Raw genomic sequence first — 18557 nt, forward strand, 5'->3', positions numbered from 1 at the left:
TCACTCAGGTTGTGTGTGCCGGGTGTTAAGGTGAAAAGGCAACTATAAAATATTCTGTCACTCACCTCCCTTCAGATGCTCGTCTGCAACCTCCATCTCGTTGTCTGGGGAAAGGTGGGAAAAGACAGCCTGTCAAAGCTTGTAGCTGATACAACACATCTACAAAATATGTTTCTTGATTCTAATTACAATTATTTCATTTACAGTGATTAACATTTCATTGAAACGTGATGGAGATATTCCATTGCTGTGTTCACTAATAATGTAGATGATACATTATGTGAGAATCCTAGTTATAACGTGTTTTTTTTTTTTTTTTATAAATCTCATAACCTTCTTCTTACTCTTACACCAGATCAGACATTTCATAACAGGCTCTCTGAACTGCAATACCAGACGTTCTTGGATCTAGTGAGTTACTACATCAAAATGACTCACTTTGTGTGTGAGCGTGTGTGTGTGTATGTGTGTGTGCAAGAGAGACGTCCCTTTTCAATTGATCTATAGAAGTTAGCTCAGCATATATTAGACAAAACCTTCCGTTTCCTCCCAGTACAAGGAAATGTAAGCCGAGTTGGACAACTGGGTCTTAAAAATCTCAGATTTTCTCGGCGCCCGACGGAGTGAACCAGAGGTGTTTCTACTCTGACGAGTTTAGCTGCAAAGAGGGAGATGAGAGGACGGCTATGAATGTTCCCTCTGAGGCAGACGGAGAGCAACTGAGCTCGGCTCCCATTATCCAAACACACAGTCTCGGCTCAGATCAGCATGCAGCTCAAAGCTTTAAAGCATGACACCATATGCTGTGTGCTGCCTTGAGAAATATACACATGCAATTCATATGTTTAAGGGCAAAATGGGTACAAGAACATGTCTGTGTCATGATTGCACCTTAGTGAGCAAGCATCCAATGTGATGAAAGGCTTTTGTCATCTGCTCTGAGCGCATCAGAGCTCCCAGTGGAGTCAGTGACAGCCTTTTTTTTCTATTGTATAGCATGGAATAAAAGGCTTCAGACATTCTAAGCCTGCTTTGGGAAACATGGAGAGTCTCAGCCACTGTCACATGCTATCACATTATTACCACTCATCAACACTCTTCTTCTTTGTTCCCTTCCCTCACCATATTTCTGCAGTCGCTCGCTCAGTTACTCACTGACTGACACATTCTCCCGTTTTTCAATCTAATCAAGAAAATATTGAAATATTTCTCTTTCTTCCTTTCCTCGCTTCCTTTATTCCACAAATTCTTGCTAAATGACAATTCCTTCCAATATCCTTTCACTCATTTAGTACCTCGCTTTATTTCTCCATTTTACAACTTTTTCTGTCTCTCTCTCCTTTCCCTTTCAAAACCATTCTCACTCGACATCTGTGTTTCCATAAAAGTACGGGACACGAGACGGGCAACACTTGCAAACCGTAAAATGTATCAGTACGGTTTTCACTCCCTTGTCTTTGTTTTCAAGTGTGAAACCTTAACGAATCCACGTGAGGAAATTTGAATAAAATTGGAGCATCTTCAAATAGCTTTCCCTCAAATTCTCCGCTTGTGGTTATTACATTTAACCATGACGGTGAGCTGCACTTTCCCTGCAGAGAGTTCTGTCCCATTCCTAGCTCACTTCTACTTATCTGGAGTGTATGTTTAAACATGTTGACAGATGTGCTCAAAGTGTATCCTTAGATCTGCCAAAACTGGCTGAGGAGGTGTGATCCAGCGCGCTTTCTGGTGATCACATCACTAACACACTCTGGTCATCTTATTTCCCAGCTCTGAGGGAAAGCCTTGTGAAACCAACACAGACTTCATTTTCACCCCTCACAGGGCTGCCGCTGCCCCTCATATCCTCTGTCAACATATTATGTGTGTGTGACTGTGTGCACAGTGCAGCTTTGCCATTTCCCGAGCAGTTGGAGGTGGAGGGCAGTCACTTCTGTCGCAGACAGGTGCTTGTGGGGGCATGGAATTGGGAGTATAGAGAGTATTAACAGCCATGTAAACAATTGTCAATCGCAAAGTCAGTGAAACAGTTGGCGAGAACGCAACGGTCCCTACGAATCTGAGGGCTGGTTTCATATTGTCAGCGCCGAGGCTCACCGAGGGGATGAAATGATGGAAACCAGCTTGTGGGCAGCCACCCTGATCACATTAGTAGAGAAGTGTAACCAGAATCAATTTCAATGTGGTTTCACCGTCTAAAACCACAGCTGCCTCACTGCTTGCAAATTATTTGTGGCAAGGCAAGCATGGCGTCAATCAAAAACGACCAAATGTTATTTTCAATTAGTTGATTTTGCTCTTCATATTTTCATATAGGGCTGCCCTGATTGATGGGAAAACTTGATTTGAAAGGACAAAATGTTCATTATCTTTAAAACTCCAATAATCTTTCCAGCCTAAATGAAGCGGCAGGTCTTATTTGAAGTTTCTGTTCATCTCAAATGCTTACTTTCTTTTTCTCATGGTTCTATCCCGAATGCTTATAGTGTGAATCGGAAATGTTGAAAATCCAATACGCTTAGATTAAAAAAATCGAATAAATACAAAAGATACATAGGGGATTACTTGACTTACTTTTTATTATGAGAGTGCCTCGCTTCAGGGATTTGTTATGGTCATCAAGAAATGCATGACAACACAATACTCTTGGGGAGGGTCTTGTAAATGATAAAGCAGACGAAAGGGAAGAACAAGTGGCTTGAAGACGAGGTCTAAGTGAGAGCAAGTGAGGAGTAGAGCAAAAGATAATAGGCAGCGTCCATGTGATGTGACACATCAAACGCTCAACATTGTCTCAGGTATCCGTGGTGCAGCAAAAGACATCTGATTGCCTGTCTCCGACCGTGAGGATAATGAAATGTTCTGATACACACTAGCTGTCATTCTTCGTGGGCTAAATGTCTTTGAACGTGTTGCACTCCTTCCAATCAGCATTTCTTTGTTTGTGCCAAAGCTATCAGCTTCCAGACAGCCCTTACAACCATGGTGTCAAGTTTATATTCACAGCAGAAATTGTGTTATAATTATTTTTGTCATATTTCTTTATTGTGTTGCTGCGGCTGTCACTGACTATGCAAATAATGTGAAAGACTTAAAGAGATTTAGAGGTGTCAAATCATCTCTATCACACACGGGCGCAGATCAAAGTTACGGAAGACGACTGTGGTTATGAAGGTATATCTGACTGAGGTGATATATCTACACCTATTACAATTTCTTAGTTAGCTTATTATACTATTTAAGGCAATATTAGAACTCTGGGAAAAGGGAAGATGATGTAACCACAAACATTAGCTTTAGTGAAATATGGAAGATTTTAGTATGTCCGGTGGGGGTGGTGAACAGCTGCCAGAAGCAGTGTCCGTGCCATTTTAATTTGGGGCAGCATAATAATAATTTTTCTTTTTTATGATACTGCGTTAGTGCACAACATACGATAGCAAATGTATAATACCAACTTGAGCGATGCAATGTCTCTTAACTAAGGTAAAATATAGGTTTTTGTTTTTTAAATCTTCAAAAGTAATGACTTTGGAAATGCACTTTGGATTCTGCCCGACAGCGACGACATTTAACACAACAATATCGCCACTGAATCTTAAACATTCTTTCCGTGACAAGCAGAGATAGCTCTTATGTTTCTCCTCCATTGCCGCTTATAGCGAGATGTAGGGCAGTTATCCAGTGACAGCTCTTGTAAGTGGCTGGAGTGATAACTGGAGAACAACAGCTCCAGATTCTCATCTCAGAGCACTAATATGATGAGACGGGGACTGGGTACACCAGGGCAGGCGATATAATTAAGGTCTCTACCGAGAATGTAATCTTTCAGGAAGGCGAGCAGGACAGATGATGGGCGCACACAGGGAACGAAACACTCTCCATCTGGGAGAAGCGAGACGTAGGCCTGAGAGCCGCTATTCCGTTGGGGAGGTGGGGGGTGAAAAGTAAGGTAAATGGGAGGTAATGCAAGGCTGGTAAAGCCAGACAGCCTCAGCTGAATGGCTCCAGAGCTATTCAACCCAATCCTCAATGGAGCCTCCATCAGAACTTGTTACGCCTTCTGCCCTCGCCAAGAAATAATGCTGCTACCAAGGATGGAGGGCGTCGGGGAGAGCCGTAAAATAGAACGGGAGCAGAATGTAACAGATGTTTATCTCACATAAAGAATTGAAGAGCACTAAGTAAGGACTATCCGAGGCTGGCGTGAATTACGAAATTTGCTTCTTGCCACATACATTTGGAACCCTAAATTATTTAAAAAAAATCTAATTTCATGGAGGTTGTGACAATGTGTAAAACAAAACAAAATAAAAAATTTATTTCAGCAAGACACACTCCACTCCGCATGTGTTACGACAGCGTGGCTTCGTAGTAATTGAGGGCGAGCTCTATAGTGGCTTGCCAGCAGTCCAGACTCGTCTCCCACTGAAAATGTGGAGCCTATTATAAAGTGCAAAAAACAGTGTACAGCCTAAATAAACAAATTTTGAACAAAGCCATACCTTCAAAAATAATGGACATTTTCTTCTTGTAGATGGTTAAGTCGGTTTCTAGGAAGACGCAGAAAATGACGCGCGTGATCTGCACAGAAAGAGGATGAAGAAAAACAATTAACTCCAAAGTAAACTCAGCACGTTCAATAATAGAGTAACCAAGCGGAACATTTTGGATATTAAAACTTTGCGCATTAGCAAGACACAATCAGCTTCGTTCAAGACTCTGATTCGGTACCATCCCTATTGAGACCACCTGAATTAGCCATTTGAGAACGCTTTTAGCAAATGGTGGAGCACATAACCAGAATTGCTATTACCAAAAGGGTTCACGTTACAGCAGAGCAATATCCTTCAACAACACATAAGGAACAAGCAATTTTGAATGCTTTCACCAAGTATGCAATTTACAAAATTAAAATGGCAAACACATGTTTTAGTTCACACAAGGGAGTAATAAAGCCATAATTACATTGATATTGGTATCTTTAAAAAAAATTAAACCAGCTCGAACACTAGAAAGAAAGTTACACATAATTGTTTTTAATTTTACCCTTCTACAGTGTTATGAATGGTTAAAAAAAGAAAAATCTAAGGACGTAGACATAACAACAAAGCTATAAAGTCAGCGCAATAAAATGCTGACTGCCAACTGTCCAACAATATAACCTGAAGGAAAAAACTGACCTCAAATGATGTAGGGAAAAATAGAACGTTACACAGAAAATATGATTTTTTTTATAAAAAAATAAAGCGAGAATATATTCCATGTGCCAGCACTAGTTGAAGCATGTTACTAGGGCTGAACAATTTATTGAATTTGCAATATAATCCTGATTTGATAAAACGTGATTTGCGAATTGCAAAGGCTGCCATTTTACTGGTCATTGACATCGAAGTGGAAGGAAGGGGACGGGTTGACAGCACCGTTGCAATTAAAGCCCGTCACGTTAGTGCGCATAATTCCCCCTGAGTTTTCCGTCTTATATCATGCAGGGGAAGCCAAACATTTATGTTATGTTATGTAAATTTTCTTTATATGTTCCATGCGGCCCCATTAGTCTAAACAGGGTATTCTAATAAATATTGTATTAGTAGAATATAGAATAGAACTGCAAAATCCACTTGTTTTCAATCCTGTATAGTATAAGGTATAATCACTTTTAACCTCCTTAAAATAAATGATTTTTGAGGTGAGGATTATCTTCATGATAATGTTTTTTACTAAAGAATTACTGTGTATGATCTTTTTAAATAAAGCTGTATAATTAGCACGAAATTTTATGAATTTGGACTTCCCGAGTATTACAAGACCTAAGAACTGTCTCCACACAATTAGCAGCAGGATGTTATGTTCAAACATGGATGTCAATATTGTTATTAGGTAGCACGGCTATGGAGGGAGAAATGGATCTCACTTGCCTTTGTCCCAGTCTGGACCAAACACAACTTTCACAATCAAAGAGACCCCCTTCTGGTTTTCATACCGACACAAATCTATAAATAGTTCTACCACCAGGGCTTTGTAGTAAATGTTAGGGGTTACTTCAGGATGAGGACATTTTATTTTGGCTAGCTATTCAGAGCGTGACTATTTGTAAAATGTCCCACTCACAACCGTCAAACAATTAGGGAAAAAATGATTTGGAGTTGTGCACACATAGATAACGTGAAACTAATGTGTGTGGCAATGTACTGTGTGCTTTTTTGTAGGATAGCAGATTTAGATTTTCTTAGTCTCTTCTAGAGCTTAATCCTGAAAGTGATAGCCCGCTGTGAAACGAACAGTATAGGCAAGGCTTACAGTGAAACACAAAGAAAGGCTGCTTTGGAGCCTATGCTCACAGCGTATAACAAGATATTCTGTTACTTAACCTGTTCATTTAGCGCATTTCAATCGGGCCGGGCTCATTGGCACAGATGGCAAAACAAGGTAGAGGATGACAAAATACACAAGAGGGAACAAACTGTCACATTACAAATAAAACGACTGCCAGAATTAGATTTAATCGTGAGGGCCTCTAAGGGAGTGCAACATTGGTAATGTTATTCTATCACAGAACACATTAAATGCAGACATTTTTGTTTTCTGGGGAATTACAGTAAGTTTTGTTATTGATAATTTAAAGTTGTTCAACAAATGCGTGACATCTCCCTGGAATGGAGCCTTGAATGTTAAAATGCCCCCAAAGTTATATACAGTTCTGAAGTTGAGCAAAATTGTTCTTGCATCACTGACTCCAGAGAACAAAACACTCATTTTTGTTTGTTTGTTCGTTCATTTTATTATTAATATGTTTTACTTAACTATACACTTGACGACAGAGGCTTTAAAGGTAATACAAGTTTGAAGCTGGGAGTGGTTTGACTTTGAAATAGATGACTTGCATATCCAAGTTTGTAGATTGAAAACAAAACAATCCAATCCAATCAGAGGTTAACCCGCATCGCAGGATGGATTGCGCTTAGGAATGTCAAAGTATAGCAAGTATAGCACACGAGATCCCAATATTACCCCACAGCTAACCTTTCATGCTGCCTAAAACGTTCTATAAAGCTCTTGATTGGTAAGTAAGTCTACTGATATACAAAAGAAGCACTAATTCAAGCGAATGTATAATGATATACACCAAACTCGTATAAGGCAAGGCGCCTTCAAAGGCATAAACTCATACTCATAACTCAAACTCATACATTTTTGATTCATCATTTTCAAGACGATAAATGCACATGTACAGTGTACGCGCAGTTAGCTAAGTGTGCCACCGCTCACACCCAGCAAGGTTGAAAAAGTTAATAGAAGACTAATTAGAAAGCTGGGTTCTCTGCATGCTACCATGCCTTGTCATTATTCATCCCTGATGGGAGCGTCTTTGCCAAAGGGTGAGCGCAACATGATAGGATCCCATGACTGTTTCAAGCAGGGGTGGTCAGCTTGATGAAAAAATCCTTACAGTAAGGTCTGTATTTCATTGGTATCTTGATTAATACCAAATGACAATTAAGTTTGCTATAGTTGACACTATGCCACTATGCCACTGTTTTAAGTACCGTATTTTCTGGACTATAAATTGCAGTTGTTTTTTCATAGTTTGGCCGGGGGTGCGACTTATACTCAGGAGGGACTTATATATAAAATTATTAACACATTACTTGATCATTACCACATTACTTACTTACTAGTATATCACTACAGATGTTATTTTCACAGTAAACCGCATAAGGGCACTCTAGGCCTGTGGAATAATTGGAACTGCAACTGACGATGAGTCTGACGTCAGACTCTACTTTCGGAGTCAGCGGAGTTGTTTATAAGTGACACAGAGGACGACGATTTTGATGGATTTAAGGATTTGGAGTGACACAGATGGTTCGATAAACTTATTTATGTTATAGTTATGTGAATAACTCTTAATATGTTACATCAGGCACGTTCTCAGCTCCACGTTTGTGTTTACGTATGTAATGTTAGTATCCCGTATTGTTCAGCCTGTTGTTGCCTATCAATGTCTGTTCTTGGCGTTGGATATTGTCAAATATATTTCCCACAAAAAAGCGACTTATACTCCGGTGCGAATTATGTATGTTTTTTACTTCTTTATTAAGCATTTTATGGCTGGTACGACTTATACTCCGGCGCGATTTATAGTCCGGAAAGTACGGTGTAATGGAAGTACTAAAGTATTTTTAGTAGTATTTAGTGCTGAGTGTATTGACACAAGAGCAGCAGTAGACAGAATGTTTGACCTGTTGTATTAGAGTTTATTAGATGCTGCAGGTGCATCTAATAACCAGTGTAAAATATTTCTTGAAAGGTTTAATATTACAGGTTGCTTTCCTTATATGACAAGCGCTATGTGTTTGTGTATGAATGTGTTTTGTTCTAGAGACTAAAATATGCTAGCAGCCAGAAATATCACCTCATAAAAGACGGCAGCATCAAAGGCATCATCAGTAGGACTTTGCCTCTTTTGTTGTCAACAATGTAGGTTTGGTTCGGGGCTTCACTTTGAGGCAGGCGAACCGCGTCCAAGCCTTATTGCTGATGCAATTACACACACCTGCGTCTCCTGGTTCACAGAGCGTGTAGCCAGAGAAAAGTGGGTGGAAAAAAAATCCTTGCATGACATATTCTAATCAGAACAGAGACAACAAATTTGCATTAGTCTTGCAGTGGGAAGGGGCAACAAAATGTTCAATAAGTCCCTGTTCTACCCGGGTCAAGGTGGTCTCTCTCTGTTGCTGTGGGTTGTCGATAGCTCCAATTAGAATTTTCTCCCACTTGAATCCTCAATACCTTGCCTATTAGGAGTTAATATGTCCATGTGCATGCGTGTGTCTTTATGTAGGAATAGGGGGTGGTTATCTACTATTTGAAATAGGTTTGGACCTAGGTCAGATTGTTTTCTCACCTCAACCGAACCATGCCAGAGGATTAATGACAACGTATGCTAAGACATGCAAAATGCACGTAAACAGCAGTGGCAACACAGAAGTAAGCAGTAGTTGACCTTCAGCGTCTCCCATCAGGGGTCGCCACAGCAAGTAACTCACATAATTTGTTTTGCAGTTTTTTCCACCGTATGCCCTTCCTGACACAACCTTACCACTTCCATGGGCTTGGGATGGTACTCGAGAGGTGGATGTTTAGACACTGGCCTCAATTATAATCTATGCCGGCTCCACAAAACGGCAGCAGCGTATAATAATATACTAACATTTGAAAGCACAGTCAAAAACATAATTACTCACATAATTTGTTTTGGACAGTTTTTCTCACCGTATGCCCTTCCTCTCACTTACATGGGCTTTGGGATGGTACTCGAGAGCTGGATGTTTAGACGCTGGCCTATGCCGACTGCACAAAAGGCAGCAGCATGTAATAATATACTAACATTTAAAAGCACAGACAAAAAAAACCCAAAATGACTTAAAGGACAAGTGGAGGAAAAATGAAATCATATTTGATGCTCAGTGCTTTCTCTTTAGCTTATCTTTGCAGCAGATGTCGTTTTAATGTTTGCAAGACACCGGTTCGTACAGATTGACATATTTTGATGACGGCCAGAACGTACTGACAGGACAGAGCCGATTTGTCGGTTTATAGTGCGATAAAATCGGCAGATACAGTACATGATCAATATCAGATTTAACATTTGGAAGCGGCTTGATTTCAATCTTGAGGGTTTTTTCCCCCCTCTCTTTTAGGCTGTTATAGCTCATGTCTGGAGGGGAAAAAAGAAGAATTGGGTCAGTTCTAAAATCTAGCCAGTGACCCTTTCATGACATGAATGTTCTGATAGAGGTCAATGTGACCACCATGTTAAGATTAGGTGGCTTCGGCCACTTGGGGAAAACTGTGAGACGCTTCCCAGTTTGACTTTGATTGACCCCTGGCAGAGGCTCCACCTGCAGCAAGCTGGAGCATTATCATTTCAAAGAAGACCTCAGAAAAGGTTGTCCCTTTGAACAAAACGCCTCCATCTATACATCAAAGCAGACGCCTGACATTGGACTCCGACAAATGATGGTCACTACCAAAGCTGCAGAAGAAAGAGCTGGACTGAAGAAACTGAACTCCCACAGCCGATCAATGTTAGATACTGAATAAATCACAGAGAGGGCAGTAAGACGGCCAGTGAAGTCACTTAAATATTGCCTAAAAGATGGCGAGAGTTTTGTAAATGCTTATGTACAAAATTATGCATGAGCGCTCAGCACAGTGTGACTAAATAGAAGTGATAACATTCTGCTAAGCTGCCTGCTCATTTCATCAGTGTAAAACATCACAAAGCGACTCCTAAAGCTGCATGTAGAACAGAATATCAAACATTTTGACAGTAAAACGCTGTCTCGCCAGATTCTGAAAAACACATCCGATAATATATATCAGCAATTTGTATGTTAATTCAACAAATCTGGAGTGCAGCACGTATGAGGCGTCAAGCATTTTATTGCTCACATGATTTGCTCAAACAGAGCTGAACAGCTTCTGCCAAGTCCCTTCAAAGTTCAGAAATACCAAAACAAATTCAGCCAGAAGGTACATGTTTAATTTGGCATATTGTTCTATTCTATAATATAAAATTTGAAGAATTCTATAAAAGATACATCATGTTTCTGAAAGAGGAGGCCAGGCTTTATGGATTTTAGATACATTTGCAAGAGTTGACGCAATGTCAACACAGGAATTATTTAATTGACAAGCGCTGCTCCTCCCACGATGAAGGAATGTGTCAATAACCTCCTACAAGAACTGCAGATATTATCACTGGGCCAAAACTGAATGTTCAGAAAGTCATTTCGAATGAGAAAACAAAAATGACTCCCCACGTGCCAACAGGACCTGCAGGGGGCCTTGAACAATTCACCATATTACAGTCCGTGTTTGACCAATGTTCTAATGGATTTGTCAATTAATACAGATCGTTCAATAATTATCATGATAGAATGCTCGTGTTTGAGACTGTAGGGAATACTGTGAGTGTGGAGGAGATGGATTTAGTCTTTCTAAATGAGAAAGATGAGAGGAAGTGCAGCTGCGGACAAGGTCAGAGGGGAAATGATGAAGGAAGGACTAATGCGAGGGCTGTATCTATGATCCATGACGGCATTGGTAATGATGTGACCTCTGGACACTGGCCTATAACAACCTCTGCTGATGAGGCTGGCTGCTGTGCGTGTCTGTATGCGGCAAAGACAGACAGCTAGTATATAAGTATAATAAGTTGAAAAAAATTACATTTCCGTAAGCTATTCTTTGCCTGCGGTTAAATAAGATCACCTACTATTCACTCAGTGGGCACTCCATTAGAAGAATCTGTAGTATCAAAATTCCGCCTTCAAAAACATAATGAAGCTTGGTTTCTACTGACATTACCTCGTTGTGAGGGGTAAAATATTAGAAACAGCTCAGTGTGAAACTATCCAGTAGTACACCAATGCATTTATGAATGACCACAAGAATACGAACGTGTTGCTCATGCAAGTGCACTTAATGTTGTGGTTGAAGAGTAATACAATTATTTAGTCCGTCATTTTACTGGGCAGAACAATGGGTTCGTAGTTGGTTATGTTTGTCTACATGTACTGTACCGTATTTTAGGCACTATAAGGCGCACCTAAAAACCTCCAATTTTCTCAAAAGCCGACAGTGCGCCTTATAATCCGGTGCGCCTTATATATGGACCAATATGGATTCGTGGATGAGGACTAATTGCTTAAAGTAAGCTTTACGTGTTTATTTTGTGTGTTGTGTGATATTAACGTTTGAGCAACGTTGAGTTATTGATATATTGTTTTCACTATTTCGAGTGTTACTATATTGTGATTGCATTAACGTTTGAGCAACGTTGAGTTATTTATTCCATGCGCTTTATAATCCGGTGCGCCTTATATATGGACAAAGTTTTAAAATGGGCCATTCACTGAAGCCTTATAATCTTATAATCTAGTGCGCCTTATAGTGCGGAAAATATGGAATATGCAATTACCTGGTGACTAGTTAAGGTTGTACACTGCCTCTCAATGGAAGTCGGCTGAAAAGACACATGCTCATCCGTGATCCAAAAGCAGGATATCAATGACTGTGTTTTTCCTTTTCAGTGTCTTGACATTGAAGCAGTTTCAGGGTACAAACATTGCCGAACATATGGTGCTATTAGTACACACTTGCTGTAGTTTGATGTTCTCTAGTCTTCAAAACCTGTATAGCTGTGCCAATTGTTTTTCTACAAAGAACCCTTTTTTTTTAATGGACTTGGTTTTCATGAATCTTAACACAACAGCTGGTTTGCCTTCATGCAATAAACTTAAATTGTGAAGGTTGCGACAACTATTAGTGCACAAAAATGAAATGTTAGGCCTACCAAAGACAAAAAAACCTCCACATAAATACATTCTGTGCTGCATAAAATTGCGGAAACATTTCTTTCACGCGATTTTTTTTTTTAAATAAAATCAGACATAAGCAAGGTTCAATGGCAAACTCATAGAAGCTAGTGGGAAACACAAATGAGATCCACGGATGTGCCTGAAGCAAAATACGACAGTAGAAATGTTTATTATTCACGCATAAATCATTTTGATATTTCCCTTCAGAATAGGCAGGATATAGAAGAGTCAATGTGTGTTTTTGTGTGATGATTTGCCACGTTCACCTTCTCCTTCCTGCAGCATGTTTGCACTGTCCAGGCTCCAGTGGCTTTAAGTCACTATCTTGGGAAATGTATGGTATGTGCTGGATCGGTCTCTTTTGGCTACTTTAAAAAGCTTCCAGACAAATGGGAATCCAATCACAAGTCCCATGAGCAAAACTAGCTAAACTGCTTGAGCATTAGTCTGATTTCCAAGGAGATTCACAAGATTAGAATTCGGCAGTCGATGAAACATAAATGTCCATCATCCGTAGTCATCCACATAAATCTCGCCATTTCTTCAGGAAACCTTACTGTGCTGCAGACATCCATAGTCTTCATCTTATGCATGCTTAAGTCATAAGCCTGCCTGTACATACTTGAACATGAAAATGCAGATGAGTGCGAGTGCGTAGGTCGTGCTTCCTCTCCACCATACCTTGAAATGATATCAATGTCTTTTGTTTTTAAATAACAAGTGGTGTTTTTTCTTTTTCTGTTCAGCTTCATGTTGAAAGGTCATACGAGAAAACTCATTAGAAAGTACTTTCCTTCATACACTATTTCTCTGGGAAAATATTCAGTGGAACTCATTTCACCAGAAATCCAGACATGCTTGTGTGCCATGTAAATCTGATTGAATGGTTCGCATGAATAATTGGAATTTACAGGAGATCCAACATCAAATTTTTGGGACGGTTCAGTCGTATCAAATGTATCAATAGTTATATCATATAATAACATTGACATTGTAATGTCATTGTTTGGACAGTGAGTGTCGGCTTTTCAGTTTTTTGTTTTTAATGCGAATTATTTCCTATTACATTCAGTTGTAGGGCAAAATCTATTAAATATACAAAAACTATTTAACATACGCTTCATAAAAATAATGCACCTTTTAACATAGTGCGTGCGTCTTAAGTATGATATATTTTTAGTTGAATTGTTAATTCATAGGGCGCTTAATAATGTGGATGAATGCTTTGCTTTAATGGAAATTCTCTCCTATTCAGTTGTCAGGCTAAATCTATCAAATAGACAAAAACTCTTCAATATGTTTTTATTTTTTATTTTTAAATCAAATTCTTCATTGACAGTGCGCTTAATAATAGCCTCGTCTATTTTAATATTAGAATTAAATGTCCTGATTAAACAAGTATCACAAGAAAATCCGGATCACATCACGTGTGGTCAGCCAGCGAGTCAAGTAAATGGGCTCCTTGTGGAAATGTTACACGAGTCTCTTTCCCCAATCCAGTATGGACCCATTCTGACCCTTTAGGGAGACATTATTTTTCGCTTGAGTCCAACGTGGAAATGAGTCAAAAGTCAAATTTTGTACAACGTTTGATTGTGGCATTGTGCAACTGTATGTGCATTCACATACACAAATCATCTAAATGTCAGTCTGAGAAGAGCAATAAAACAGTTCAAACCGCAGAGCTAACTATAGAGTGTAACTGGGGAGTGGGAAATTAAGTTGTAAAGGCTTATTGCATCTTCAAATTGATGACTGTTAACCTTTCCAACTTCCACTGCTGCTGTTAATATTTAAATATGTTTTCCATCTTTTGAAACTTCCTTGACCAGGGTGAACAGCCTAAATGTATTTATTTTATGAGCAAATAATCAACTACGATGATAAACATGTTATCTGCTCTAGGATGAGAAAAGAAAGCAATCTAAGATTCACGGAAAACCTGAGTAAATGAAACAATGAACTTTGTAACCTAACTATACAACATTCAATCCATCCAATCTTTTATCGGTGATACGAGGTAAGTTTTGAAAAAACAGTAATGTCATTTACAAGCATGACTGAATGCTTCCCCACCTCTCTTCTGAATGTATACTGTGCGCAATTCCACACACAGTTTCGTTAACAATGCTAAAAAATAAGTAGGAAATCCTTTTATAGTGTCACGACAGACTGCCAGGTTCTTCAAGGACAATTAATTGCTATTTTGGTATTGTTGAAATAAAATAACAAAATAATATTGAATACAGTGGATTTTGTGATATGACCTATCATTCATCTAATTTATTTTTATTTATTTTTTCGCTTTGATTTGCAAGCTAAAGCTTGAGATATGAGCGCTGCCTAGTGTCTGTGAACTCAATTTAACTCGCGTAAAAAAAAATCTGCAGTTTGGCAAATAGTGAACCATTCATCAAAAAAGGGAGTTTAATTCCACATCCCAGTTGCAGTTTCCCCATCAAGCTAAACATAAAATACAAATTATGCAACATTATGCTGACAAAATGTGTGACATTTAAAAAATAATGAAGACAGCAAGGCTGTAACGAGGACCATGCAAGACCTGCATTGTCAGTTGATAGAGACGTTAGTGCCAGGGCAGAGAAGGACACCAACATTCTTTAAACAGAGAGACAGGGTGAAATTCTAGGTCGGAGGAGACTCTCACAATTGTAAAACCATTTGTGAATCTATTTGAAAATCTGCAGGTGTTTCAAAAAGACAGCAAGGTTATTTCAAGCTGAACAAAATGTCGTCCAGCCGTCGTATTAAAGACACATGATTCAAAACTTTGGCAGAAAGAGAGAAGTTCAAACAAGGACACCAGTCAGGCAGAAGAGAAAGCACTGCTTGTATTTTTCTTAATTTTACTAACACAAAATCAAGCCCAGACAACCACAGGAGCTACTCAACAAGATGGCAATATTACACTGCCTTCAACAATAAACAGGAATCAGGTAACGAGCAGACGAGATTGTTGATTGCAGCATAGCGAGTAAACCAACTCGCACACAGAATCAGCCAAAAACTATTTGACAGAGTGACAGTGTTATTGACTGTTTTCGAGCAAGGGCAAATAGAGGAAAGAGAAACAGAAGAAACCAACAAGAAGCACAAGAGCAGGAACCCTTTCATGACAGACATTGTCAGTCACTTAGAGTGACAGCTCAATTGTTTTAATAGGTTCGAAACTATAATTACCTGTACAAGCTTTAATTAAAGGTTTTCCACATGTATGGTATTTTATATGCCGGGTTGAAGTTAAAAACAAGAAAAATCTACTCACAGGAATTTCTTTCCAATTGAGAATTTACAACCATTTATAGTTGCAGTCTTCCAATATTATCACTTCATGTGTTGAATTTGAATGATAATACAAAGCAACTGATGTTGCAGCCAAGTCTCAAATCTACAGTATGTGTTTGAAGTCATCTTGAACTGGTCCCACGTAGAGGTTTTTAAGAACCAACAAAAAGTCTACTAATTTTTAACATCTGAATCAATGCTCAAGAAACCATGCATAATATGTTTAACAACCGGTGACCATAACAAAACACATATTAGGTTTTTCTACATTTTGGCAGATTTACACAGAAATGTAATAACAGGAAATTATAAAAAGGGAGGGGGAAAGAAAGCTCAGCAAGAGAACTACCACTAGTAGTTGCTGTGCGTGGTGTAATTTTTTGTTAAACTAGAGGTGATGGTTGACATATTACAGGAAACAGGAATGACTATCCAATGGGGACAAATCTGTCAAAGCAAACCTCTAGTCAAATTAGACATTGTAGAATTTCTGTGGGGTTAATTCAGAAAACCAACAGAACAGTGTGTTCTGATGTGAGGATATTTTAGGAGAATTTCCATTAGTTAAATATCCAATCAGTACCAAATACCCAAACAAACAAAAAGACACTCGAGATAAAAATAGAGTGATTACAGAGTGTGCCCAATAAATAATACCAAAGAGTTCTGCAGTCATCTTTCAGATTTGACTTCTCTGGATGGAAAACAGCTGTGTAACAATAGATTCAAAGGGTGACACAATGGTTACATACATCTGACATCTGGTTGCCATTTAAAGTGAATCAGAAATAAAAATGCTGGTCAGAAAGTTTTGTATTACAACAAATGACGAAAGACATTTTTTTGGCCTTTGTTTCATTTTGGATTCTTCCAATTATGTTTTGAAGGTCCAGTGGATTCTCTTTCAGTGGTTTAGTCAGAGGGCTTGTTATTTTGCTAGAATGTTAAAGACAAAACCACCATTCTTTGCAGTTAATGCTAAATTGTTCACACTCTTCTAACAGTAAAAAAGCAAAGACTTGTTAGTGTAGCCATTGACATAAGCGACTTTTCCATTACAGGTTAAGGAACGGCCTGCCACCACAGCACACTGGCTTTGTTTGACACAGCCTGGCCTTAGCTTTGTTGCTTTTTCATTACAACAGGCGTCAATCACTTGGGGCGGGATCAAACAAACTGTGCAAGGCTCCAATGTATACTGCAAACTCACAGTGTATGGGGTTCTGTCCAAATATTTTAGGACTGACGAATCTTGTAGACTGATTTTGCAGTGATTCAAAATATATGAATCACTGTTGCATGATGTAGTGACGTCAAAAACGATATCCCATAAAATGCATAGAAGCTTTCAGACAGAAAAAATAAATTTCTGGGATTAAGCGAGAGACACACAGTCGCCTGACTCCAAGACAAAAATACAGGAGATACATTTACACACATACATTGTGCGTAAACAACAATGCATAACCAATTTACAATCTCATGGGAATATGGTTTAGTATCATAGTAAAACACAGGTATGTCCTATACTGTGTTTTTATGACTTGGCGGTGGCTCTGTCTCACTGGCTATAAAAAAATGAAATGGGCGTGTTCAGTGGAGTTCCTTGCTGCATCGCTTAAGCAATGCCTACATCAGTCAGTCAATTAGACTTTTATCCTTTTATCATCTATCATACAACTTTTTACACTTTGCTCTATATTGGAGCCTCTTATTTTTGTTCCATACAGAAGCTTCATGTTTGGTTTTACTTTTGCTCTAGCTCTTACAGTGTGTGCTAAGGCCAAGAAATTAAGACCATCAATTAAATAAACTCACCATCATTCAGTTGGGGACGCGAGAGGTACCAACCAACAATTTAGCCTAGGTGGGTACTTGTGTTCATTGGTACAATAAAAGAGTCCATTTTGACTTGAAGTCTTTCCTCCAATGTACGCAAGTGTGTCAAAAGTGGCTGGGCGGTGGCAGGATGGAGATCATTAATTAGTTTCTAATTCCCATTTTATTAGATACGGAGTGAGCTAGAGTCCTGCCAAGATGAATTTGTCACAGCTTATGAAAGAGGAATTACAAAGCTATTGATTTATTTGAGGAAGGGAACAAGCACAGCTCATTGAACGACATGACCTTAGTTCAGTGTCCTCTTGTCAAGGAGATATAATTTAATATGCGTGGAAAACAAATGAGGGGAAGATGTTGGCATCATAATGTCCGCATTAAAGCAGTTTACAAAAAAAGTGGTTTGGAAGATGAAGGAATGAATGATTGAACAAAATCAATAAAAATAAATCAAACAAATCCAATGTATTCCTCCTTGACCCATGGAGCAAGCCTCCATCAAGGAAAAAGCTGGTCATTAACCGAGAAAAAAAAATCAATGAAACTGTAGCATCCTTTATGGAGGTCATTAATACCTTCCTGACAATGTCATCAAAACTGACCATTTTTTGCTTTAGATATTGAGTTTTATTAATCTAACAATTTTTAGATCAAAAAAAAACAACTGACCATTTTTTCTTTAGATATTGAATTTTATTAATCTAACAATTTTTACGTACATATTTTTGTATACCTGTTTTAGAGTGTGCATCTTTTTAGCATACGTTTGTTTCTGCGCTTTTATGGAATTCAATGTGGTGCACCTCAGGGTTAGTACAGCTTTAGCCACTTAAAACAAGACACGATCCCTGTAAGGACAATTGCACGTGACTCTCCATCGAGTCGGTCTGATGTGCGCGTGTGTGGACTGCTAAAGTAGAACAGCACTGTGCTTTTCAGAAACCAACCCATCACCAAAAGCGCATCCAAAAGAGTCCCTAGAGTAAGTATAAAATATCTTAACTGTGTCTAATTAGCATG

At 38.9% G+C, this 18557-nt stretch overlaps 1 protein-coding gene across 4 annotated transcripts in view; it reads right to left on the reverse strand.

The window, feature by feature from the left end:
• macrod2 (mono-ADP ribosylhydrolase 2) overlaps nt 1–18557 on the reverse strand; it is a 273703-nt gene that overhangs the window by 23336 nt on the left and 231810 nt on the right. For all 4 annotated transcript variants that reach the window (XM_061285242.1, XM_061285243.1, XM_061285244.1 and 1 more), the window contains 2 exons: nt 4509–4587; nt 66–104 (listed from right to left, as the gene is read on the reverse strand). In XM_061285242.1, coding sequence (XP_061141226.1) covers nt 66–104; nt 4509–4587 — 118 coding nt within the window. The remainder of the gene's footprint in view (nt 1–65; nt 105–4508; nt 4588–18557) is intronic.

The sequence above is a fragment of the Syngnathus typhle genome, linkage group LG8, assembly GCF_033458585.1.
Source record: "Syngnathus typhle isolate RoL2023-S1 ecotype Sweden linkage group LG8, RoL_Styp_1.0, whole genome shotgun sequence".
Taxonomy (NCBI): domain Eukaryota; kingdom Metazoa; phylum Chordata; class Actinopteri; order Syngnathiformes; family Syngnathidae; genus Syngnathus; species Syngnathus typhle.